The 25,751-nt window shown below is 44.6% G+C and overlaps 1 protein-coding gene across 4 annotated transcripts; it reads left to right on the top strand.

The window, feature by feature from the left end:
- The first annotated feature begins 449 nt into the window (after positions 1 to 449).
- On the top strand, positions 450 to 24,841 carry LOC125980419 (signal-induced proliferation-associated 1-like protein 1). Of its 4 annotated transcripts, none has more exons than XR_007485650.2 (22): positions 450 to 780; positions 11,278 to 12,966; positions 13,035 to 13,165; positions 13,563 to 13,751; positions 13,839 to 14,013; positions 14,150 to 14,253; positions 14,367 to 14,524; positions 16,550 to 17,129; positions 17,208 to 17,482; positions 17,558 to 17,812; positions 17,891 to 18,034; positions 18,188 to 18,345; positions 18,444 to 18,520; positions 18,592 to 18,995; positions 20,175 to 20,357; positions 20,704 to 20,866; positions 21,297 to 21,495; positions 21,576 to 21,725; positions 21,938 to 22,058; positions 22,871 to 22,949; positions 23,189 to 23,382; positions 23,454 to 24,841. XR_007485650.2 is itself a non-coding variant. In XM_049739470.2 (22 exons), the coding sequence occupies exons 2-21, from the start codon at positions 11,499 to 11,501 to the stop codon at positions 23,330 to 23,332; spliced, it is 5,157 nt and encodes a 1,718-aa protein (XP_049595427.1). In that variant the 5' UTR covers positions 450 to 780; positions 11,278 to 11,498; the 3' UTR covers positions 23,333 to 23,360; positions 23,454 to 24,841. The 4 variants fall into 4 exon arrangements, 3 of the variants coding, with proteins under 3 accessions (XP_049595427.1, XP_049595426.1, XP_049595428.1); XM_049739470.2 differs by having other exon boundaries at positions 23,189 to 23,360; XM_049739469.2 differs by having other exon boundaries at positions 23,189 to 24,841.
- The last annotated feature ends 910 nt before the right edge of the window (positions 24,842 to 25,751 follow it).

The following is a 25,751-nucleotide window of genomic DNA, read 5'->3' as shown; positions in this document are numbered from 1 at the left end:
CTACACTGACAATCATCATAAACAGACATATATAGAAAATATACTGAAATTATGATAGATACTGTCAGCCCTTGAGTAAAATGACCTGTGAAAATGTGGTGTGTGATTCATCACTAAGGTGCAGGCACACATTGACCCGAGTTAACCTCTTGCCCCAGAAAGTTATCTCTGTGATTTTTCTTTTTTCCTCGGGCTAGTGGGTTCCTTGCAAATCATATAACTGTAATGAAAAATCCAAAACTATTATAACCCAGCTGTCTTGGTTCAGTAAAGGTTAGGATGCAATAATGACAAAGATAACAGGAGACATCATAACTTTTGGTTGAGTAAGCGCTCTTACAAGCAGAGGCGCACGTACACGCGGACACCACAGGTGAGCCCCTGTTGCCACGGGAACGTTTCGCTTCACGCCTCTTCTCGCGAGACCTGGGCGGGTGGCAGACGATAGGCAATAGAGAGGCACAGCGAATGATCTCATCCTCCCAGCAGCAGCAGCTGCATAGCGCAGCGAGGCAAAGTCACAACTTTTTTTTCCCCGAGCAAACTTCTAAGTTGCGTCTCGGCGAGGATAAAAAAAAAAATCAGATTTAAAAAAAAAGCCGAGTCGACGCGCCAACGTTTGAAGGTTAAAAAGAAGACAGCGAGAGGAAGTGGATGAAGGAGGTCGCGTGTTGCAGTTTCATGTCAAGGACTTGTAGGAGCCGAATCGAACAAAGGGAAAGGCTTCGAATTGTGTCTTCAGAAAAAGGAGAGAGAAGAGCACCCCGGAAAACACAGAAGGTGAGTGGCGGGGGGAAACTGGCGCATTTTGGTGGTCGCACTCACGTACACCTCTGCCGCCACCGCTGGGGACGACGCGAATAAGGTGCAACGATGAGTCAGTGTGGAGACCCTACCCGTGTTCCCCTAAAATTACAACTAAAGAGGCTCGAGGGGGGTCGGTCAGGAACCAAACCCCTCCAAGCCCTCGGCCGTCGTTGCTGCTGTCAAAAATCCGCATTGTCCCCCAGTGGTGCTCCCAGAGCCCATTCACAGGTGGTACCGTGAACGTTACATGGCTGTAAATTGACTGCATGTTAGTTTCTATGCTACTTCATCAACATCTGTATTTTCCATAATGATGTAAAACTCATCTCAGTTTGGGTTTCCCTCAGAGGGCTATTATGATTATAAAAATCATCAAATCTGTCTAGTCACCCCATAATATTTCCATACAATGTGTTTATGTCAAACTCGGGGGTTGTAAAAGACACAGTTGACAAATATTTAATATACAACTACTGTATAGTTCATTTTCTATTAGGCTGTGCTCAATAACTATTTAATGTAGGCTTTGCACAATCAGTATTTTGGAGCCAATATCTGATCAGCAAGTTTAAAAAGATAAGAGATGGACCTATTTCAACAACTTATGTACAACTTCATGTACAACAAATTAACAGTCGATCGACACTATTCGCAACCTGATCCACGAAGAGCCGACATTTGCGTATAATTGAACTGAATTCGGAAAAATAATCAGGACACAGCGCTGGTTCAATAGTGCTGCATCGATGTGGCAATGCAGCGCCACATAGCAAACAAAGCTTTTGTTTATTTAGTCACAACCATGCCACTGTGACAACCTGTCCAACCTTCAGTACTTAAAAACACCTTTTAAAAAGCCATCTCATTAAAAACAATTTCCCCTTCATCTATTTGAATCACAGCATCTGTGACAGTCAAGCAAGGAAGGGCAACTTTAAAGTTCAGCCCTGGACAAGGATCAAGCATTTTTGGCATTCTTTGAAGGCTTAGTTTGAGCCACAGTGGCACGGTTTCTTCCCCTGCCATCTTCACTTGTGTGGTTAATCTGCACTTTGTCTGCTTTAATTGTAAGTGTTCATCACACAGTATTTTCTTTTTTGCTATTTGGGCTTTCTCTGGGAATCGTAAGCAGCTGCTGCAGAGGAAAGTATGCACGCTCTATTTTAATATACCACAACGCTCTGGCTTGACAGGCAAGGTTAGGAAAATACAGCATTGTTCCGGACGGTAAGATCATGTTGAGACTCGTCTGCGGCCATATCAGTCAAACTCCAAAGACAATTTCCAGCAGAGATTTCAAATACCTGTTGCTAACCTGTAGCCTGATATTTGTAGCGCCTTTTAGAGCCATGCTAGCTGCAAGTCTTATTGGAATTGGATAAATGATTCACGAGTTAAGCACGATAGCTGCTAAGCTACACCTCTGATAAGATATTTTGGTCAATGGAGGTCGTGGTTGCTGACCAGTGGGTCACATTTGCTGTTTTGTGGACCCACCAACCTCATGGATGACCTTAAAGGGGAAGTCAACCCAAAAATTTTCTTGACAATAATATGTTGTAAGTGCCTCCACTAGTATAAATATGGAATTTTGATTAATATTTCATTCATGGGATATGATTTAAGCAGCAAAATTCAGTTGTTTTTAGCCATCTCAGGAGGCGGCCATTTTGTAACTTGCTGCCGAGTAAAATTGACATCACGTCTCAGGTCACAGCCAATCACGGCTTAGCATAAACGCTATGGAATTACACGGCAAATGCTGATTATTGTACTAATGTGCCGCTGTCAGGTTCATACTGAGAGCTTTACCAAATATGGCAAAATGGAATGATTTTTGTATTTGTAAATTCCCCCTTCAAAAGATTATTTCCACACGTTAGAACTTTTCATATTGTTATGATTCCAACACAATAGACTGATGCAATGTGCAGACCTATAATTAACAGTTGACAAATAAGTTGCTGACATTTTTTGGGCGATAAAAGGGCATAAATCAAAACAAACAATCCAGCTCCAGACTTTTTATTTTGACGCTTTGCATTCTTACTAACTATTGCTAAGCTTTTGTTTCCATTTTGTCTCCTGAGGGGTAATAGCTCAAGCAATGTTACAAGGCAACAAACAACAAGAGGAGCTTTGTGGCCTGTCACAAGTGGCCACTCCGGAATGTGTGGGACGCAATTATCCTAAGTGGTTGTCCCCAAATGCTTGAATGAACTGTTTACATTATATAATGAACGATGTGATTGCCGTCGTTGTTATTAAGCGCTGGAGTCTTCAGTTACCTCGGCAATTAGGCCTAGCTAGCTTCAGTCGGTTGAGCACGAAACTCTTTAACTAGTTTCCGGAGAGAAGTCAGTCTTCTTGGATATCAGGTACCTGATACTACACGATGGTTTTACTAACTTCTCTTGGCTAACGGAAAAAGCTAATTAAAATTCTGACATCAATGAGCCAATAGTGAAAATGACTCCATGATGACCTCAGCTAGCTTCTAGCTGGTGACCGAAAGGCTTGATGGCTTTGACCGTAATGAGGTGTGACTATGGCTTTCCTGCTTGCCTCACGGTCGGAATGCTCCGCTTTTGTCCTCGTCGGAACCGACCTCAGCGCTGCGGCCGCGAGCTGAAAGTGCGCCGCTGTAGGGGCTACAATGGGGATGATGTCATCCCTTTCATTGGGGATAAATCCGAGCGAGCAACTCATCCCCTCCATCCCCGGCGAAACATTCTGGAAGTTTGATCCAGCAGAAATTCACAATAATTCAGGTGCGGCGGGTTGTTTTCGGTTTCCTCAGCTTCTCTTGGTGGTCTTTTAACTTTTTGCAAAGAGGAAAATCTCGAGTTGACTCATTCCTATCATCCCGTTCCCGACTTTTAAACCAACTGCCACAATTATGCAGAAATCCCACCACCACCACATCGATGCTGGAAAGAGATGATAGCGAGGAACCACTTGAAAGAATCTAAAGTGAGACAAACACAAGAAAACAACTTTTCCAGAGTGAAATCTGACGTTTGGGATGCTGATGATAATCTGCCGCCGGCGATCTCTTGACGTGCTCGTTATTGTCCGGACATGTCTGCCAGTTGCTACTCTGTCTCTCAAGTTTGGTTTGCTTCCCTCTCTGGAACACATTACACACACTTCTGAGGGAAATCCAAACACGCAGAAGCAGAGTTGCAGGCCTGCCTCTCATGCCGAGCGGCGTGGAAAATAATTGAGAAAAAAAATAGAAAGCAAGAAACCACAGAGGTTTTTCTGTTGTCCCTGCGGTGGGCTGAAATCTGAGACAGAGGCAGGAATGCTGAAAGCTTGTTCATGACTGAACTTGAAGCAGATCTCGACGTATAGACAGGTCGGTTCAGCTCATCTTCATTCCTACCCGCTAGTTGCGTTCAAGTGCGACATGTGATGTTGTTGTGGAGTATCGGCGGAATGCTGACACATGGCTGCCTGTTCAAACACTTACTTTGCTGCTGAGTATAAGCACGCCGCAGGTTGTGCTCTCAATTGCACATCCTCGGCCTTGCATCCATTTCCACCCTTTGACTTCCTGCTCTGCTCTTTAATAGTGAAAGCCAAGAATGAAAGCAGAGTAATTCAAAGACTTCCTGTCCTCAAGTGTGATTACCTTTCAAAGTATCTCAGGTGGACTCAGAAAAACATCCTTCTATTATAAAACCTATTGCTTTGACTAGCTAAATTTCAAACTTGGTGGATTTAAAAACACTTACATTTGGGGTTATATTTCACATCTGTGAAAATTGCCTTTTAAGCGTCAGCTATTTGACCACAAATGGTGCAGCAACACTTGTATACAAACAAAAAAAATACAGTCTTTATCCTCTGCGACAATTTTTGACTCATTTAGTAAAATAACTTCATCATTATTAAGTTATTAAAAGGAAATTCCCAAATATTCTTCAGGTCCGCTTCCCATCACTTGTCAGTATTATCTGACAAATCCAAAACTCGAAATGAAGTCTTTAGCGGTGTTGTTCCAGGTGCACAGGTCAGATTGGGTCGGTTCATAACAAACATGGCTGCTTTCCCACAGTCTTTCCTCTGTGGCTGCCTGTTTCCTGTACGTTTCATTGATGTGTTCCTGGATACGGGCTAGCACAACACAAAGTTGGGCGCTATGTGTGAACCGCGAGCCTCGGTCGTTCACCTCCTCCGGGGTTTCGACCCTCGGAATCGGTGTAAGTGGCACGTTGATGTCATCGCCGAGGAGGAGGTGAGCTCTTGCCATGTCTCTGTTGATGCGATACTTGACCTGAATGCTAATAAGGTGCTAGTTGCCCTCGGCTACTAGAAAGAGACAGCCAGCATCTCGTTTTTTTCTCGTTTGTGTGGTTGTGACCCTGAATTAAAAGGCAAGTCGACTGCAAAAACGTTTGTTCATAACTGCCAATTTCAAAATCCTTACAAATAATACAAGGACGTAAACGGAATTATTACTAGAAACCGGTTGTGGGGAAAAAAATAACGGCTATACTGTTAGCATCGGTTGCAAAATCTGATAATATCTCATTGCGGCTCGGTCTCTGTTTACTATCTTTCGGCTTGAGTGAGAGAAGCGATCAAAACAAAAACATCAGATCCAAGGATATCTCAGATTTGCTCCTCTTGCGTAATCTGGCATTTGCAGGCTTTGTGTTTAATGAAAGCAGAAATAGTGCAAAAGCTGCATCGCTACATTGCAGCTCGAAATGTCATGCGGCTTGTGTTGGAGCCAGCTCGTGACCGCGCTAAACCGCAGCGAGCGAGTTTGCGTGTGCCGCCCGCTCATCAAACCATCGCAAGCCACAACTTGCAAGCACAAATATCTTCCAATCCTGTTTTGGCAGGCCTTTATTGTTTTCAACAAGCATCAGTTGTTTTTATCAAATTGCTCAGGCGGATGAATTTAATTTGTTGTCTTTGACTAAAAGGTCCTTGTTTTGGTTCCTCCATGCGTAATCAGGCCGAGGATGTGAAGTGGCTTCTAAACGTCGCAGGTTTCTGTCATATTGACACCTGTGCTGTGAGAATTTGTCAAGTCACCGTTGACTCCGCCCCCCCCAACAGTATACGACCTCTGACCCTGTCCTCATTTCATAAACATTTATTTGCTTTTATGTCTTTTCTATCTAGAAGGCAATTAATAATTAAGCTTCTTGAAGTTTTTTTTTTTTCCTACAAAAGCCACACAAAAATTATTAAACTCATAACACACTTGTATTTCCGAGGGTACGGGGAGTCGGCGCCAGTGACCCAAACCCACCGGCGGGCTCACCACACGTGCATGGTGTGTGACCGCCGCATATTTTACACGCTGCACGGCATACCATGAAATAAAAATCTTTGCTAGCGGTGTTTGCGCAATCATGATTGACATTTTGATTTCTTGCTGTATGACCTCATTGTGTACTGTCTCTCTGCTCAAGCTTGCCTTTTTTATACCCTCGGCGTTTCTTCTTTTGTGGTCCAGAACCACTCTCACAAAGATTTGACCGAAATTGGCACAACACCCTCCACCGTGCATCAACACTTCAATTTTGCCCCTTTAATCCCAATTTTGCTGCAACGTTTGCATCCCAAAACGCACTCAAGTAAACAAAGTCGAGCGCCAAGCCTCTTGCTGAGCACGGCATATTTGTTTGGTCACAAATGAGGAGATATTTACCCGGCGAGAAGAGAAACGCTCGTGAAAAAGCCCCACATCAAGACCGCAATTTTCTTTATTTGTTGGCAGATTATTTCTAGCGCCACAACATTGGCATTAAAATGCTAACGCTAATGCTCACCTGATGTAACCTGTGCAGCAGGTTACGACTCAAAAAGTGTATAAATGCTTGTTAGAGCTGTTAAAGGGCATCACGGAGGAGGGATTGTTATATTAAATGTAGATTTTGAATGTCACCTCAAATGGGTCGCCCTCATTAGAGGGCCTCGGGGGGCTTGTTTGTTACCAAGGATACTCATTACTCCGACTATCGTAGTTGGCTCCAAATGACGCATTGTTCCAGCGGAGCGATTTCTTTTACCGCGGTAGCAACTGAAATAATAAATTATTTGGAGCAACGATTGTAGGAATAGTGATTTAATCTGTGTGTGAAATCAAGTGCCTTCACAAGTTGGAGTGTTGTTACAGTGCTGACAGGTTGAACTCGGGGCTTTGTCATCAGTTTCTGGCAAAGGGCCACCACTTGTGGTTCCGCCGCTTTTAACTTAATGACGATCTATTAGCTGTCATCCGCACATGTAAATCTTTTGTCTCGCCGACAAATTATCCTGCTTTAAGTCACAAGTGGCCGAGGGGTTTTCACAGACGGATAATACGCATCACAGCTTTTATTGCAGATTTTTTGTTTTGTTTTAATTCTATATTGAATTGGGGATTTACTTGCCAAGTAATATTTCAAAGAGTGAGAGAAAACTCGTATAAAAGACTGAGCTGTCTATGACTGAAAAATGTGACCTCCTGCTGATACCCTCTTTTTATGCAGAGCTGTGCCGCATTCTCTGCATTTGTTTAAAAGTTGGAAAATGTCGAGGAAAAAAAAAACTTCACAGAGAAAGTATTCATTGTCAAATCCGGTACTAGGAATAGTACCCAGTAGTACCTGATTGGAGCTAAAATTCAGTAGAAAAGAGGACCTCATTTGAGGGTGTGCTAAAACAAAAACGTGAATCAAAAGGCTATAATCGGATTATGCTTAAATGATTTAAAATGTGTGCATGTACAACATTATGTACAGTAGTTCCGAATTTAATGGCCAATTAATCCGCTAATCTCTTGGAAACAAGCCCAAATTGAAGTGCTTGTACCTTTTACAGTATATCTAACTTGGAGTTTTACCTGACTTGTTTTTATTGATCAGATGATATCTTGGCAGAGATTAGAGGTCGCGCATAATGAAGAGCGCTCGGAGAGGGGGAAAAAAAAGGAGTGCAGTGCTGCCTGGAGAAGAATGCAAAAAATTCTAATGAGGTGACCCGGCTACTGCAGTTGGGAGCTGAGGTAGCGCGTGGGGGGGGGGGGGGGGGGGGGGGGGTCTGCTTCAGGCTGCACTTCCCCTCTCCCCGCACCCGCCGTCAGCCTGCAAACCGCCGACCGCATTAGTGAGACGACGAGCCCCTGTTGCACATAAAAAAAACATGCGAGCAGCCCCTGAACAAAACCATCAGCAGGAGAAATGTTAACAAAGAAAAAAAATAAACGCTCCAATTGCCCCACTGGAAACATAAACGTCGTTCTTTACTATTCCCACGCTTATATTTACAATGATCGTAAATCTAATATTACATTTTTAGGTTATAACTATAAATTAATAAATCTGAAATTGCATGAAAATGTTCCCATATCAGCAACATCTCCAGATAGCATGTAAATCACCCCCTCGGGGCTTCGGAGCAGTAATCTTATTGGATGCCTTGGCAAATGCTTTGAGGTGATGTCAGCGTATAATATCCTTTACCACGACACAATATTCAACTCGATGCACTTCGACTCATTCTTCAATGTCGTTTTATCGGAAAAAGAAGATACGATGCAGTTTTTAGTATCTCATCAGCAAGGGTTCCTAAGTCCTGAGCAGGTAGCAGGTTGATTCTACATGGCTAGAATACATGCTAGCATTAGCTTAACCTGTTGCTCTGTCTTAATTTTTTAATATTCCAGTATTATCTTGACAACCATCACAAAAAGGTTCAGTTTTTGACATTTTCCTGTAGAATCCTTATTGACGCAACTAAACACGCATGCTAATGCTAGCTTACGCTGTTCTTCTCTGAGCTGTTATCTTGCTGTCTTGAGTCTCCTTTCAAATGTTTCTTAGCATCAGACAAAAGCTTTGAGTGTGACATTGGTCTTTGCAATTCTTTTTCAAAGTGGGAAAACAAACTCCAATCTTAGCTAAGAGGGCGCCATGGCGAGACTGTCCTGTTCAGTGCGAAAGTGGCATTAGTGTCACTTTAATGACAAAGCAAGACCACCTAAGCGGTGTAATCCACTTTTTTTTTTGTGCCTCTCCAACATTGGACATTTCTTACAAAACCTCCTGGACCACCCAGACATTGTTGACATTGAAGAAACGACGACCCTATTTGGTGTCGACATCTCGCCACATAAAAAAAACGTTAAAGCGTGTGAATGTAAAAGATTGCGGACGGCTATGTTCGAGATAAGACAATGTCTGTATACATTCCAAGCGCTCCATCCTAACTTGTGAGCGAAATCCACTTTGCCAGCGCGGCGCTCACACAATAATAGCCATGATGAATGGTGACGCGCTGTCACCGGTTTCTCAAGCGCTTTGACGCCATGTGATGTTTACACCCATTTGTGGTCAGATGAACAATTCGTCTCTTCGAGACGCGCTCGCTTTGTCAGAAGCGGGGGGACCTCTCGTCCGTCAGAGCTCCCTGAGCAATTCGGCTGATAGGGCCTGAAGTCATGATGTCATCAGAAGCTTAAAAGTTGTTGAGAATTTGTCCCAGCATGCCCTGCTACTTTTCTTCCTGCGGTTCTCGCAAACAGTCATCACTTCCAATTGGTGGCATTCCAGAATGTGACTGGACTCTGTTTGTCTGCCAGCAAGGCCTTCTGTCTGCTTTTTCTCTCAAGTTGCCAGACTGGCAAGTTTGAGCTTAGTTCTGTTTCTGCCAGATGTTTTGATTTAGCGAACCGTTGTTGCGGCAGCTTTCTTTTCTGAATCAATCCGTCCACCTGATACAACTGTATCAATTTTATTATTTGTGCGCTTGACCTATTGCCCAAATCTGCTTTTTCCATTATTTTGTGTCATTTCCCCAAATCAACAGTGTGTGATTGCGTTACACAACTTATTTAATGACCGTCATATGACACTCATTCCCACTTGCGTGAGAGTTTATTCCCCTCCCTAATAGTTGCCACACTCTTGTCAAAGACTTGTTCCATCCCTTTATGCTCCTTCCAAAACCAAATCCCCTCCTCGATACTTGTTTCTCAGCCTAATCCTTATCTCCGCAACTCCTTTTTTTTGCATCTAATTCATCTGTTTTTCCTGGCAGCCCTCATGTAAACAACCGTAGCGACGAGCAAAGTATCCGTTGCCAGATAATTTTTCAAAGACTTCACTGTTTTGGAATGAGGCCTCACTTACGGGCCAAGCCAGGACAGAGAGATCTTTGTGCCTGCTGCCCATCAGGCCCGTCGAGTCCTTAGAGCAGGGTGCGATTAGGGAACATGTCGAACCCATGGGCTGTGTGGAAGGGGAGCTTTTCAAAAAAAGCGTCCGTGTCGGCCAAACAACCCCTTCAGCTCTATTCATCCGTGCGGCAATTACCGGCTTGTACGACAATCTTTCCCGTCCTTTGTCACAACTTTGAAAACATGTTGTTTGTGAATACGTGGATTGAAAACCAGTCGGGACTTGTTCTTCGGATTGAGTAACGAGTCTGTTCCTTACTCATCACGCTACTCATCTTTCCTTCTGATTTGCCTCCTACCACTGAAAGTTCCTTTTTTTTTGGTGTGTGCGTGAGTCACTCACAGGTCGTCTGTTATTATTCTCTCTGTCCTCTTCTATAAGCAGTACTTTGATTATCTAGCCTTGGTTCTTTAGTCATCTCTCTATAGTCACTTTAAAGCTAACCAAAAAGGAGGTCAGAGCTAATTAAACTCACCTCGTCAGCACATCTAGATCTCTGGAAATGACCTTCAGACCAGTGAAATGGTGGCGGAGAATGGCTAGAGTAAGGATGACAGGATAGGGGAAAAAAAAGAAGATTGCTTGTTTTTTTTTAATTGCCTGTCTGACAAATAACGTGTACACACACACACAAGCGCCGCTAGGCAATTTATACCTTTTATTCCGACAGCCGCCATTGTCCGTTTTTGTCTGCGAGCGAGGAGATAAGCATTTTTTTTTTTCCGTTTGTGTTGTGCTTTTCCACCACGAGCATTCTAGATGCATCATTTGTATGTATGTTAGCATTAGCGGCTATTCTGTATTAGCAGAAAGGACAATAGTATGTATGATGGAGTTTGACATGCAGAGTACACAAATACTTATGATTAGTGTTAATTTAGAGATGCTTATGATATTTTTACTTTCAATAAATAAAGTTGGCTGTGTTGATGTGATGTGCTGCTGCAGCCCCGTCACAGTGAACATTGAGTTCTTGTGGCTAATAGGATCACAGGCTCAGTCAGTCAGTCAGTGGGACTCTCATTTCCTCCACTATCCAAGTGCCAAATTGGCTTGATATACCAGGCATGCTGTGTGCGTACATTTTAGGGTTTAAATAACGGGAGGGAAAAATCTGGAAAAAAAATTGGGTCATATGTCTAATTTTTTGGACAAAATACACAGATGTGCACTGAAAATATTAAAAATGCACCAGTTTTATTGCGGAATAGCTATTTGTGGGACTACTGTAATATTCACATGAAAAGTACGAGAACGCGCCTAATGATTATTTTTGTCTTTTCAGGTCAATGTTTGGAGTAAAAACATGCTAATGGGGGGCTTTATCGCCGCGGCAACTGCTATGCAAGCTTGAGTGAGGAACAGTCGGGCTTGCCCCTCCCCCTCTTTTTTTTTTTTTTTTCTCCTGCTGACAATCAACCTGCTCATGAAGTCAGGGAGCAGCAATCCATTCCTGAGACAGCCATGTCTACTTGCTGAGTGCCTTTAGCCTTCGGCGCTCGTGTCATGACCAGCCTTAAGCGCCCACCAATGGATTGCACCGTCGGGGGCTCCGTCCCTGCCACCGATGAGTTTTACCCTCGCCACCTGCGCGCGGTCAATGGCGGCGGCGCTGCGCCGGCCCGCACGGACAACGTCCACGGTACCGTGAGCGCGGGAGTACCCAAAATGGGCGTAAGGGCACGTGTGGCCGATTGGCCGCCAAGGAAGGACGTTTCACGGGCTTTGTGGTACACGGCCACGCCGCCTGAAATCATGAGCGTGCCTCTGAAAAATCACGTTAAATTAGGATCAATCATCAGCCCTCAGGACTCGTCAATGCTGCGGAATATCCACAATACTTTAAAGAATCGAACGCAGGCCCAGGCGAACAACTACTGCACGGACGCTCGGTATTTAGCACCAGGAGATTACGGAGGTCGCCAGAACCCCCAACAGAAGCGAATTCGTCAGCGCAGCAACAGTGACATGACCATCAGTGAGATGGAAGCCGGCGGAGACAGCGGCGAGGAATGGGGGTCACCGACAACCCCCAAATGGTCGCCTCTTCACCGCGAGTACGGCAGCACATCTTCGATAGACCAACACGGGGCTGCTGGCGAGAGCTTCTTTGAAATGCTTAAAGGCTACCAAGGGGAAGTTGACCAACGTAGCCCAGCTCCAGAACAACTGGAGGACATGCTGAATGTTCGGTCCAAGCAGGCCACCCGTGACCTCTCGGAGAACGCCGTGGACGGTCAGCCTCCGAAACCCAAAGACAGGGAGAAACCCCCAAAGAGACGCACGAAATCCGAAACCGGGGGCGAGTCTATATTCCGTAAGCTTCGTAACGTACGAGGAGAGTCGGACTCTCCGAGAACCGGATCGGACATCGAGGACAGTCGACTGGATGAGACGTGTCCGTCGTTAAAACCGTGGGTCTGTCAGAAAGGCTTCGCTCACTACGACGTCCAGAGCACGCTCTTTGACCTCAACGAAGTCATTCAGTTGCGGCAGAACGCCGGCAGGAGGAAGAACAACACCACCACCGGGGCTTCCGCCGCCGCCGTCGCTTCGGCGACCTCCACCCTCTCATCCACCCACAGCCTCCCGTACAGCTCCCCTAGTGGCAGCCAGGAGGACCTCGACTCCCGAGAAAGCCCCGGTTTGGATTCAGGGGACGAACAGAGCAACGAGATGCTACTCGGTTGCCCCTGTTTCCGAAATGAAATCGGCGCCGACGGCAACGGCAGGCACAGGTTGGGAGCAAATTATTACGGACTTGTTGGCGGTGTCGCGGGTAGTTCCGGAAATTTAAACGGAGAAGGAAACATATATGAAAGCTCTTTAAGCACACACTGCACCAACGCCGGCGTAGCCGTGCTGGAGGGACCCAAGGAGGGCCCGAGTACGCTCAGCGAAAAGGCCAAACAGTACATCGTGGAGCACGTGGACCTTGGTGCTTACTACTACCGAAAGTTCTTCTACCTAAGGGGTAAGAATTATTTTGTTTTAAACATATATTGCGTCTATATTCCTTCACTATCTCCTTTCTGCCTTCAGAACATTGGAACTACTTTGGGATCGATGACGCTTTAGGTCCGGTGGCGGTTAGCTTGCGCAGAGAAAAGTTGGAAGAAGACAAGGAGCATGGTCAGCAGTATAACTATCGTCTCATCTTCAGAACAAGTGAGGTCAGTTGCTCTTGCCAAAGTGAGACACACACACACACACATGTGTAAAAACTGGAGTAACCACTTGCGGCCTACCTCCCAAATATGGCAAACACAGGTTCATTGTGAAGACGACCAGTAATAGAGAAAATATTCGGGCTGCGTATGATAGCAAAGTGATTGAGTTCAGACTCGGAGCACAATGTGGACTCTGTGTTCTGCGAGGATTCCGACTCCCACATCTTCCTTATTTCCTCTTGAGTTCTCTTCTGTTGTTTTAAGTCAGTGATGTGTTTTTTGTTTTTTTTTATGTTTGGGGAAGGAATTTTTCATTTTCTCATTCACTAAGGAAAAAAAGATTTTTCGGAGTGCATTGCATGTCAGTCTCATCAACCTTGTCGTTTTTTTGTCCCGTCAGCTCACAACACTCAGAGGTTCTATCTTGGAGGATGCCGTGCTCTCCACCTCCAAGCATGGCACAGCCCGAGGGCTGCCCATTAAAGAGGTCCTGGAGTACATTCTCCCAGAATTGGATCTGTCTTGCCTCCGACTGGCCTTAAACACCCCCAAAGTCACAGAGCAGCTGATGAAACTAGACGAGCAAGGAGTAAGATTTCAGCAAAAGCTCCACAGGAAGTCCCCGTGATTACCGGATTGAAGGAATTACTGTGTTTGGTTTTTTTTTCATTCCCAGCTGAGTTTCCAGGTAAAGGTGGGCGTGATGTACTGCCGAGCCGGCCAGAGCACGGAGGAGGAGATGTACAACAACGAGATGGCGGGTCCCGCCCTGGAGGAGTTCCTGCAGCTGCTAGGGGAGAAGGTTCGCCTCAAGGGCTTCACCAAGTACAGAGCCCAGCTGGACACTAAAAGTAAACACTCGCTAAAGCACGTGTGTCAAACTTACGGCCCGTGGGCCGCGTTTGGCTCCAAATGCAGCTACATTTGCTGTCTTAGCTATTTATTTATTTATTTATTTATTTATTTATTTATTTATTTATTTTCCAGCCGACTCCACAGGCACACACTCGCTGTACACATCCTACAAGGACTACGAGCTGATGTTCCACGTGTCCACTCTGCTACCTTACACACCGAATAATAAGCAACAGGTAAATAAATACTATGTTTAATAAAATACCCTTGTTGTTTTGACTGTCGGATGTTTTTCTGACCTCTTCACTTCTTTCTAACAAATGACTGTAATTGTGTGTCTTTGGATCAGTTACTGAGAAAGCGGCACATTGGGAACGACATCGTGACCATTGTGTTCCAGGAGCCCGGTGCACACCCCTTCACCCCAAAGGCCATTCGTTCTCACTTTCAACACGTTTTCATTGTCGTGAGGGTGCACGATCCCTGCTCGGATAACACCTGCTACAGGTAGGAGACCTTCTCTGCCCAATTTTCCTCATTTCTCAGATTTTTTTTCCAGTAGAAAAGTTATAAATAAATAAATAAACAAAACAAAAAAAACAAATAAATAAACAAACAAATAAATAAATAAATACATAAATAAATAATATTTTTATTATTATATATCATCTATATTTATTTATTTCACAGTTCTAGACACATACCGTATCTGCAAAGACAAAATGAAATATTTTTAAAGTCAACTGTCCCAAGGTCTGCAGTTTATATTCTGAGTCCATTTTGAGCATACCACCTTGAGGCTGACAAGATGATGGATGTTCCGATGACCAGCTATGAATAAGACCACATCCAGAGATGGAGAATACCTGTAATAATTCTAACTAAGTCGCACTATTGCATGCTTTGCAATAACCCCCGTAAGCTCCTCACCACTCAGGAGTGCATTAAAGACAAAAAGCATAGTCCAGAACCGGAAGGCATGGGTCACACTGAAAGTAAATAAAGGGGGAAAAAAAAAAAAGAAAAGATGAATCTGTGTCAGCAGTCGAAAAAATGGTCGATACTGTTACACTTACAAGTCAAGTTTACGCAAATGGGGCATGCTTCTGTATTATTATTTTTTTAAATGACCTTCATTTTTAGAATGACTCAAATATTGTGGCCCGATTCTTGCTCTCCCTCTTTTGAATGGAACATCTCCAAGCAAACATACACACACTGTGTGTACACATTGTCGCTACCTCTCCTCCCCGTACCGTTTTCTCATGGCTGCTCGCGCACACTTTTTTGCCTCGCTCGCTCACTAATTTCTTCGCGAGGCTCGCTCTCCATGCACGCTGACAATAGAAGCGCCCGCTTTGCTTTTACTCCCAGCCCCGCCACTTTGCCTTTAGGGCGGCATGAGCCAGAGTGGTCTGAAGGAGTTAGCGGCATGCACATGAAGTGCTCACTTGAGCCAGACATGCATGTGATCAGGAAGGATTGCAGAGTTTCCCAGAGCACAGCGAAACTACCTCAGGAGCGGACGGGTCAAAATTGCCTTGGACTAAATTATTTGAAAAAGCCTTTTTGCCATTATTTTTTTACAAACTGACTAATGGACACTTAAATTCCTGTTTGGATCTTTTGGCTTTTTAAATACAAAGAAAGGTGACATTCTGGTCCTCCTTGTTTTTCTTCTGGATGAAATTGAGAGGTGTGGGACAATAGTGGAACGACCTCACCCAGAGGTGACCCCCCCGCGCCCTCGCCTTACTTTAAGAGATTAATTCCTGATTGTTAGAGTTCTTCCCATGGATGCCTCTCACCTATGACGGAGTTTAATTGGTCTCCGTGACTTAAAACCGTGGGAGGTAAGTTCTAGACTTCTTGTGTTGTTGTTGTTGATGCAGTGGTTTGGACTCCTGACGAGAATTTCAACGGATTACACCCACACGCAAACGCATTCCACATGTCGTTCCGTGCAGCGTGTTTGATGGCTACAATTTGTTGAGTCATCAGGATATTAATAGCTCGCTGTTGGGATTCGATAATGTCCCCGGTCAACACCGGGCCAGAACAGAGCATTAAAGGAGCGGCCCGGGGCCAGCAGGGCGCTAATCTGCCGCTTTCAACCGCTGCCCCGCCGCGGAGACGTCTTGCGTAACTCCCTCTTTGTGTAGGAAATGAAGGCTGTTTGCGAGCTGGAGCCACGGTGGCTTTCGTCCAAACCGGAGCAGCGCTGAGAGTGGCAGGTTGGCTGCTACGCTGTCAACTAAGATGGGATGTATAGTATTTATATCTTGGGTTTAGTCAGGCGGAATTTGCAACATTCCAGTAGATGTGTTTAATGAAGTAGATGCAAACTTGTCACAAGTGTCATAGCCGCTTATTCAAGGCTACTCCCCCCCCCCCCTACTGACACTTACGCTTATTGTGACTTTACGATGTTTGAAAAAGAGTCAGCTAGTTTCCTTTTAACTAAAGCCAACCACGGAGCAGAACCGAAAACGGGTGATTGGCAGTAACCGTAATCATTTGTTTTCTCCACAGTGTGGCTGTTAGCCGCTCCCAGGACGTCCCCCCATTTGGTCCACCAGTCCCCAAGGGCGTGACCTTTCCCAAGTCCTCCGTCTTCAGGGACTTCCTCTTGGCTAAAGTCATTAACGCCGAAAACGCCGCTCACAAGTCGGACAAGTTTGGTGCCATGGCCACGCGCACGCGGCAGGAGTACCTGAGGGATTTGGCTGAGCGTCATGTGACTAATACTCCAGTGGAACCCTCTGGGAAGTTTCCCTTTATTTCCCTGGCGCACAAACGACGGGAGAAAACGCGGCCGTACAGTGGGGCGGAGCTCCGGAGCCTGGGCGCCATCACTTGGCAAGTTCACGCTGAAGACCAGGTGGCAGGTGCGGAGCGGGAATGCCTGTTGGCCGTTTCGAACGATTTCGTAATCCTCCTGGATCAAGAAGCCAAAGCCGTTGTGTTTAATTGCGCCACCCGCGACGTGATCGGTTGGTCAACCGGAAGCCCCGCCTCCTTGAAGATCTTCTACGAACGTGGTGAAAGCGTATCGCTTCGTTCCATCAATAACAACACGGAAGACTTTGGAGAGGTGGTCAAGAGATTGGAGGTCAGTCTGTCTCTGCTTGTCAACATATATTTGACTCAAGTGCTGGTTTCATCTGGTGTTTTATATCCTCCAACTTAGCTTCTGACCAAGGGCAGTCAGACCGCCGAGATGACGCTGCGTCGCAACGCCTTGGGCCAACTGGGCTTTCACGTCAACTTTGAAGGCATCGTGGCGGAGGTGGAGCCTTACGGCTACGCCTGGCAGGCCGGGCTGAGGCAAGGCAGCCGACTGGTGGAGATCTGCAAGGTCGCCGTGGCCTCGCTGTCACACGAACAGATGATCGACCTACTCAGAACATCCGTCACCGTCAAAGTGGTCATCATTCCTCCGCATGAAGACTCCACACCGCGCAGGTAATTGGACTATTAGCATACCCCATTTTGTTTTTAGCTTTTCACAATATAATAAAAAACATTTTCTTTCCACAGAGGCTGCTCAGAAATTTATCATATGCCCTTAGTGGACTACAAGAATCACAAGGAGGGAATGCCCTATGAGTTGAAATTCCCCTTCCGCCCGGCCACCAACAGCAACACCAAGTGGCCCAGAACATCCTCCAGCCCTCAGACGCGGCCTGCGGGCTCGGGCGGTACGCTCATCAAGGCTCCTCCGCCGGACTTTGGCAACTCTGCTGCCATGCCGCGCAGTGTGTCCAGCGACGGTCGACCCGTAGTTCCTAAAAGGTTGCCTTTATAGGGATAAAAGCTAAAGATACATTGGTTCTTTATTGTCCTGTGTGACAAAATCCTGTTTCCTCACAGGTATTCACCTGGAAATGAAAACTACGCCCTCGCCTGCTCAATCGTGATGGGCCGCACGCTTCACAACACAAACTCCCCCTCTGGCCTGCCCTACACCGACAACATGAGCTCCAACCACTGGAGGCAGAAGTCTATGCCTGAGGGGTAAGTGCATTTCTCTATTTCTACAATATCACAGGTAAAAAATATTAATAATGCAGCCCGGTGACGAAGCATGTTTTAAAATTTAAACAAGTTTGGAGCTTCTAGTGATTTTGATGGAGTTCAAGTAATACCCCTGTGGCCCCTCTCTTGTAGGTTTAATAACAACAACTGCCAGTCCCATGTGTCGTCTGCGCGACTGTTGCCAGGTGACAGTGCTAGCGCCATCAAAATGGGCTCCAGCACAGGAGCTGCTTGGTCCCGAAATGGCGAGAGTGAGGTTACGTGTACACAAGGGGGGAAAAACACTCAAGGTAAGAAGAGCAAGTGTCTTTTATTAATTTAATAATTATTATTTATTACTTGGTCCGAAAAAAAGCTAATTTTTTATCTGCCGTGTCGGCGCTGGCAGAAACGTCCAAGGTGCTCATTCCTCGACTCCAGCCACCCGAGCTGAGTGGACATATATCACCCAACAAGACCGCTAAGGTGAGCAGGACATGTTGACATGTCGACGTGCTCTGAGATGTCAAACCTTTCTGTCTTGTGTTTTTGCACAGGTCGATGCTCCTTATTCCTCCAGCCAGTCCAGCAGCAACACGTTGTCAAGCAATGCCTCAAGCTCCGCCCACAGCGATGACAAGTGGTACGAGGTGGGGTCGAGATCGGGAGTGCGCGGGGATTTGGAGCTCGGCGCCTACCTCCAGGGCGCGTCCACAGACAGCGGCATCGACGCCACGTCCTTCACCGCCACCCAGAGCAGCACGGCCTCCTCCAACGCCGCCTTCAGGACCGCCGACGGCATCCCGTGGCAGGACGAGACGGGCGGGCAGAGTGGGGCCGACTCCTCGCCGCCCGCTCCAGACTCCCTCGCTCCTCAAGGTGGTGAGAATCCGTTGAAGAGCCCGTCAGCCTTCCCAGATGGAGCTTCCTACACCCTGAGTGACTCCGCCTCCCAGTCCAGGTGTGCACGCACTTGTTATTTTGTCCTCAAATGTATTTCAGATTCAGTGATGCTACATTACCATCGTGATGCTAGCACTAAGTTGAAAATCCACTTGACCGACTAGCAAAAATGAGCATTAGCGTAACGTAAACATAACATAAAAAATACTATGTTCTTCGTAATTAATCAAAGTTGGCCTCTTCTGTCTTTTTTTTTTGTAAGTATACTGCCAAGTGTGCACCACACTGCCCCCAAGAGGTCAAAGAGCACACAGCAAGAATTTTTCTCGATATTCTATTGCCATTATTTTAATGTAGTATTATGCTTTGTTAGTAATTTATTTTCTGATTGGTCTTTGACGTTATACTTAAAGCAGAATTTTTGTAGAATTTTGTTTAATTTTTTTCTAAATCAATGAAGAGTATGTATAGGAAATGTAATATACATTTAGTTTATCTCTTACAATCTTTTTATGTTTTCATATATGTAATATAGTGGTGTCTTTCTTAATTAAAATCACTTTTTTTTCCTTTGGGGCATCTGAAATGGATTAATGGTATTTCAGTTCTTTTCAATAGGGAAAATTGATTTGTTATACAAGTAGATTGAGTTACCAGCTTGGTCATGGAACAAATTAAATTCGTCAAGGTACCACAGTACATCCTGCATCATCCCCGGCGAAAAAGTCAGACGCTCTGCGGTTTGGGTTTTGAACAAAGGATGTGCTTGCGTGCGTATGTGTGTGTGTGTGTATGTGTGTGTGTGCGTTCTCCATCCCCCCCAGTATCCATGATAGAAAGGAAATGCTTGAAGTTGCTAAAAAAGCAGACTGTGAGCTCAGCACTGTTTCCCCCCCTCCTCTTTTAAATCCCACTTCCTTTGAATCAACCAAAGCTCCCTTCCCTCGCTTCTTCACCCAGCCAGAAATAACTCGACGTGTACATTGGAGGCTTTGTTTTATAATATGTGCATGCACGTGCGCACGCACACACAATTCGAAAACTTCTGCAGATGATGGGCTCGATGCAAGGACATTGTGTCCTGTTTTTAATCGGGCTGAATTAATCAGCATGCAACTGGAGAAACATTTTTATTCAGTGAACATCTAGAAGATGCCAGATTTTTTTTTTTTTCCCAATTCATGTTGACATGGCATCTATCCCAATAGGCGCTTTATCTTTCTGTCATCCCTCGCAGCACACCGATTTCTAGCCCCTCCGGAAACCAAGAGGAGCCAGCAACCGACACCTCACCCACCTCCCAGAATTCCCCGGGGCCCAAGACCTTCTATCCGAGACAGGGGGCCACCTCAAAGTTCTTAATCGGATGGAAAAAACCCGGAGGGACCGTCAACTCCATTGACTTTGGCAGCACTCGGAAGTACGTTTTCTCTGAATACTTTAAGATGGATCTGGTCCAAGTTGTCATTCAGGGTAGGGAGAGAGCTGCATCCTCCTGCTTCCTGCTGTTTTACTTGATATATGACTGACTGGGAGTGAATATATATCTGCTCACTTGTCATGCTCCCGCATCAGCCCCCCTCCTGTTTAAAAAAAAAAAAAAAGTGGGCAACAGTGACACCATGTGGTAGTTTGCGGTAGACCACTAAGAGCTAATTCCATTTTGACAATGAAAATGTACTTAAAAAGCATCTGATCCATCCATTCAGTTTCTCTTTAATTGAATAGCTAGCTGTGACGTAATTTATTTTATTTTTTCTGTTCAGACGGCACCAGAGTGATGGTTTACTGGTCAGTCAGCCGCAGCTCCGAGCCAACCTGCGGGGCTCGCAGTCACCCCAGCGGCACACCGCCAAGTCCAACCTGGAAGAAGACCTGAAGAAGCTCATCATGCTTGACAGCCCTCCCCCCACCACCAGTGAAGAGAAGGTACCCAGGCAGATGATTCAATATAACCATTTAGAGTGACCTCTAAAGTTGAACGGCAATTTGTCATTGACATCAAGTAGAAGTTTTACAACTTTCTGGTGGGCTCAAACAGGAAGCCTGTGATGAGACGACGCCGGAGTGTCAATATTTGCAATTCGCAAACACACTCCAACTCTTCACATGGGGAGGTCTTTTCAAACAGGAATTTTCAAAACGTCGTTGGGAGTTCAAACAAAATATTCTGGACTAACCTGTAGTGGTTTTTTTTTTCTCTTTTGGTCTTTTTTTTAAATTTTTTTTAGGGAATGGGCCGGACTATGATATGATAATAAAGTTGATTTATTACGCTTTTTCTGATATCCTCCAAATAGCAAGGCCTTACTATATATTGATAAAAAATATATAAATATATTTTTCCTCCCCCTCAAAGCCATTCCCTGCTCCGACACCTACCCGCCGCACCCTCCAGAGAACCCTGTCAGATGAGAGCATCTATAGCGGGCAGAGGGGGTCCATCTCTAGCGACAAGCGTGACACCCCCACAGACCTTCTGTTCAGCTGCTCGACCGTGCCGCGCTCGCCCACCGCTCGCAACGCAGCCAGCCGTCGAGCGCCGCGCAGATCCTCGGGTACGCTTGGGCTAATATTGCTAAATAGCATGGAAACAGGGCTGTGGGGTTTCATTTTACGCTTCCGTTTCTTATTCCAGGAAACTTATCCGCTCCTGAGAGCACCGACTTGGAGCAAGAGAGGGCAAATCAGCAAGCGCAGGATCCTGCCCTTATGCCCCTCCCTGACACCAAGACAGATGGCCCACTGGACTGGGCCCACCTGGTAGATGCCGCCAAGGCCTTTGAGGGTAGGCTCATGTTGGAATATTTGAACCGGAGGGCATTGGCATCTTGGTTTTTGGCCCATTAAAAAGTTCTGATATGATTATGATAACTCCAAGTGGTAGAAAACCGAGGACCCCATGTTGATGCAATACCAATCACAACCAAAGGGGTTCGCTGTTGGACCACTTTGTCTACACTTATGAATCATAAGCTCAATGTATGCTTGGTTCTACAGAGCAAAGATTGGTCTACCTGGCAGCCCAGGAGGAGAACACCGCCGTGGCTGAGAGCCCGGCTAGTGTCAGCCCCCAGCAGGCTGAGCCACAGGCAGCCCCACTGAGACAGCCTTCGCCTGGGTAAGAGTTATCCAGTCACCGGCCTTGGACCATTTGCTCTTATTTACTTGTGTCCATCCCTGTGCCTGCCGAGTTTACTACCACCAAAGACCACTACTAATGAACAACCACCTCTCCTCAAATCGTGGCCCACTGTGTCTCAATTATGCATGACCTGCAAGATCCCCCTTGAAAAATAAACCCTTCCATCCGAAACAGGAAAAATTACTTTCACTCTATTGCTTACTCAGACATTAAACAGGCTGCTTACCAAAACAGTAACTTTTCAGTCCAGTCATTCTAAATACTAATTTGCTTTAATATAACTTCAGCGCCTTATGACAGATATCTCTGGCGCCATCTAGTGGCATACCAGACAAAAACAATGCAAATAGGTGAGTTTTTGGAGGGAAAAGCATGGGATAAATACACAAGGGAAAAAACATGAAAAGGTAACTACATTTTCATTTCAAGTAATATCTATCTGTCAATCAAAACTGGAGACAGAGCATTTTATTTTGTGTACTGTGTGTAAGCGGTGCACGGAAACATCATCAAACAGGAATCCCCCTCCTAAAAAAAAAAAGACCTCACCCTTAACAAATGACCTACACGTTGTACTCTCTGAAGTTAAGTAAATAAACGCTCCAGGCCACTAGGTGAGAAATAGCTCATTAATGCTGTGCAGTAGAATCGGTAGACCGGAACTAGGGGAGGATTTTAGTGTCCAGGGCTCAACTGTGCTGTGAAATTGCTGCACTTTAAAGCACCTGTACAAGCGCCAAAGTTTGTCTTGAGATAATGTTTTGTTTGTCTTTCTTTCTTTTTCACAGCGAGATGCCAGCCTGTTTAATGGGGAAAGTCAGCCAACTGGAGTCAATGGTGAAGGCGCTACAGGAAGACCTGAAGAAGGTGAGTTGGATTGACTTTGAATGTAGGAAGTAATGTCAAGTGGATTGCTGACTTCAATTATTGCCATCTTAAAATCATTACTGACTGTACAAACAATATTTTACATTTTATGATTCATTTTATGTCGCATAAGATGCAAACAGATGGCGTCAAAGCACTATTTTTCTATTAGACAGCAAACAGGTGATTTTATCGGCTAGTAATACAGGTTAGGCTTCACTGTGCTCTCTTTCTTGCAGGAGAAGGATGCCAAAGCATCCCTGCAAGTTCAGATCCAGGGCTTGCGCGAAGACAACCAGCGCCTCCTGGAGGAGTCGTACAGCGCTTCAGCCAAGCTGAAGAAATTCACAGAGTGGGTCTTCAACACCATCGACATGAATTGACGAAGGCGGCGATGCAGCCACAAAGGAAGTACGACCACTAAAACTCAGCTGTACGTGCGTTTTTTTCTTTTTTTTTTTTACTCTTCTAGAAGGACTCACTCGTGCTCTTTAAAACCAACAGACGCGTTCTCTTGGTGTTTACGTCATACCAGTGCCAACATCATCCGATGGTTACAACTGACCGAGCACGCGTGCTTAAGAACTGACCTATGGTGCAGACTTGTCCCTGCATGTCAGAGAAGAGAGCCAATTAAAACAACAGACACAGTTAATAAATGTCTCGTATTCTTCTGAAAGGGTTTCGACGCTAATTGGCATTTTGTGGAGGACAGTGATTTTTATTTTATTTTTTTTTAATTTCACATAGTGGTATCTGAATATTTTATTGGACAGAGAATATATATATATATATATATGAGATCGTATCCCATTATTGTAGCATTGTGAGTAAACAGACAGCCTTTGCATTAGCACATCCTGTAAACACTGTAAAGTCAGGCGTCTGTCCCGTGTAAAACGATTGTAACAATTTGCAATTGTACAGTTGCAGATGCAAACAGTATATCTTTTGTACAAAAAAAGAAAAGAGGCCAGATTGCGGTTGTCAGTTAAATAGTTTTGACGGCTCATTTATTCCACCATCTTGTAAATATATGATTTATTTTTCTCGCCTCCTCCCCTGCGCCCTTTTCGAAGAGATATTTAAAGAATATTTATGAATATGTTAATGTTACTGAAGAAAAAAAAAAAGCAGCCATAAACAGATGGGGATACCTCCGTGTACGCTACACAATCAGATGCAGAGAAATTTGTGTATTTCATCTGGAAAAATATCAGTAAATGTATATAAGTCATAATATGTTAAAATATTTTTTATTTTAACTTCCAATGCCTCCAAATTGCTTGAAATGATTGACTGTATGGTTGAGAAGGGGTCCAAAACTGTTATATGGGAAGGTTAGCTAAGAATTTTCAGTAATATTCCGTACTACATAGAGTAAATTATTTCATAATTTTATTTTTTAATAAATATATGTATAATTTTTTCAATTATAGCTTACACTGAAAAATAACCCTCAAAATTCCCCTTTAAGAATCTCCTTATAGGGATTCAAATAAATATAAATTTAAAAAAAAAATAGAGAAGACGTGAATTATTCCAAAACATGGAACTGACCACGCATGCTGAGAGCCTCCAATGTGACCCTTCATCTGGAACTGTTCAATATGTTAACAAATATCGTGCTTTTATGTGTGCTTCTATCTTAAGCCTCCCCCTCCCAAAAAAAAAAATCTACTTCCAGTACGCCTCTTTTTAGTCTCCTCACAATTTGCACCATCATTGCTATTTTTCATAATTACTTTAATAACAGCAGAAAGTATATAAAGTCAGAGGCCCCTTCTTGAACCTTCACCCCGAACACGTGTGACATGTGACTCTCGTTCCATTCACCTGTGATGTGTACAAAATGTTTATATCTATTAAAGATATTTTGTTCAGTTATTATACATCTCATGAGTTTATTTTGTGTACCTCAACTTACAAGTTGCCGAGTAGTGTGAGAGTTCTCTCAGAACGAGTAAATGGCGAGCTGTCAATAATCCGCCAGCCGACGGCTGTTTGTGATTACCTGCTGCTTTCTCACTCAGGCATCATTAATCAAACGCAGATAGATGCGTCTAGATGGGACAGATTGATGGACGAGAACAACCTAAGAGGTGTCTGCTATCGACGTGGAGCGCATTTAGATTGAAGAAATGACACTTTGCCAAGATTGAGTTCCACCACAGTAAAGTTGCTGAGATCACTTTGATGGTAGCAATAAAATTTGGATTCCAGCAACAAATCATGGAGGCAATTTTATTATTGAAAGTCCAATTATCAACCTGTTATTAAATTAGAAATTTATAAAGTTGGAAAAATCTATGCCCCTGAAATAGGTGCTGGTAGAAATTCTCTAATTTCACCAGGTGATGGCGCTGTTATTCACGAATACTTTTGAACCAAACAAGTAATGATTTCTTTTAGTTCCTAAAAAAATTACAGAAATTGCTCATGGGGAAAAAAAAATCCATTGTACTCATCTACTCAGTATTGAAGGACTTATTTGTTCTACAAGATGTACAATTTTCCAATAAGTGATATTTCCTATTTAGTCCAAATTTGTCATCATAATCATTTTTATTGGTTGTTTGCCTCATATTAATTCATTTACCAATTATCCTTTCCCTGCATGATTAAAAGTGAAATCCATTGATGCGTGAAATTACAGAATGTTGAACCAGCAGAGTTCCAACTTGTGTTTGCTATATATCACTTCTATTTCACTTCCCGGCGTTTCTATTTGCAGCTGTTGGGAGCTAACACGCAAGTAAATGTGTGTGTGTGTGTGTCACTGAACAGGACGTTTAATAATTT

The sequence above is a fragment of the Syngnathus scovelli genome, chromosome 14 (genome assembly GCF_024217435.2).
Source record: "Syngnathus scovelli strain Florida chromosome 14, RoL_Ssco_1.2, whole genome shotgun sequence".
In the NCBI taxonomy this organism is placed as follows: Eukaryota; Metazoa; Chordata; class Actinopteri; order Syngnathiformes; family Syngnathidae; genus Syngnathus; species Syngnathus scovelli.
The sequence above is the reverse complement of the archived record's forward strand: the minus strand, read 5'-3'. Positions and strand labels throughout refer to the sequence as shown.

Coding starts and splice junctions, on each gene's coding strand:
- LOC125980419 (XM_049739470.2), top strand. CDS start 11,499: ATGACCAGCCTTAAGCGCCCACCAATGGATTGCACCGTCGGGGGCTCC. Junction 13,752..13,838: donor TGAAACTAGACGAGCAAGGA/GTAAGATTTCAG, acceptor TTTCATTCCCAG/CTGAGTTTCCAGGTAAAGGT. Junction 22,950..23,188: donor TACAGGAAGACCTGAAGAAG/GTGAGTTGGATT, acceptor TCTTTCTTGCAG/GAGAAGGATGCCAAAGCATC.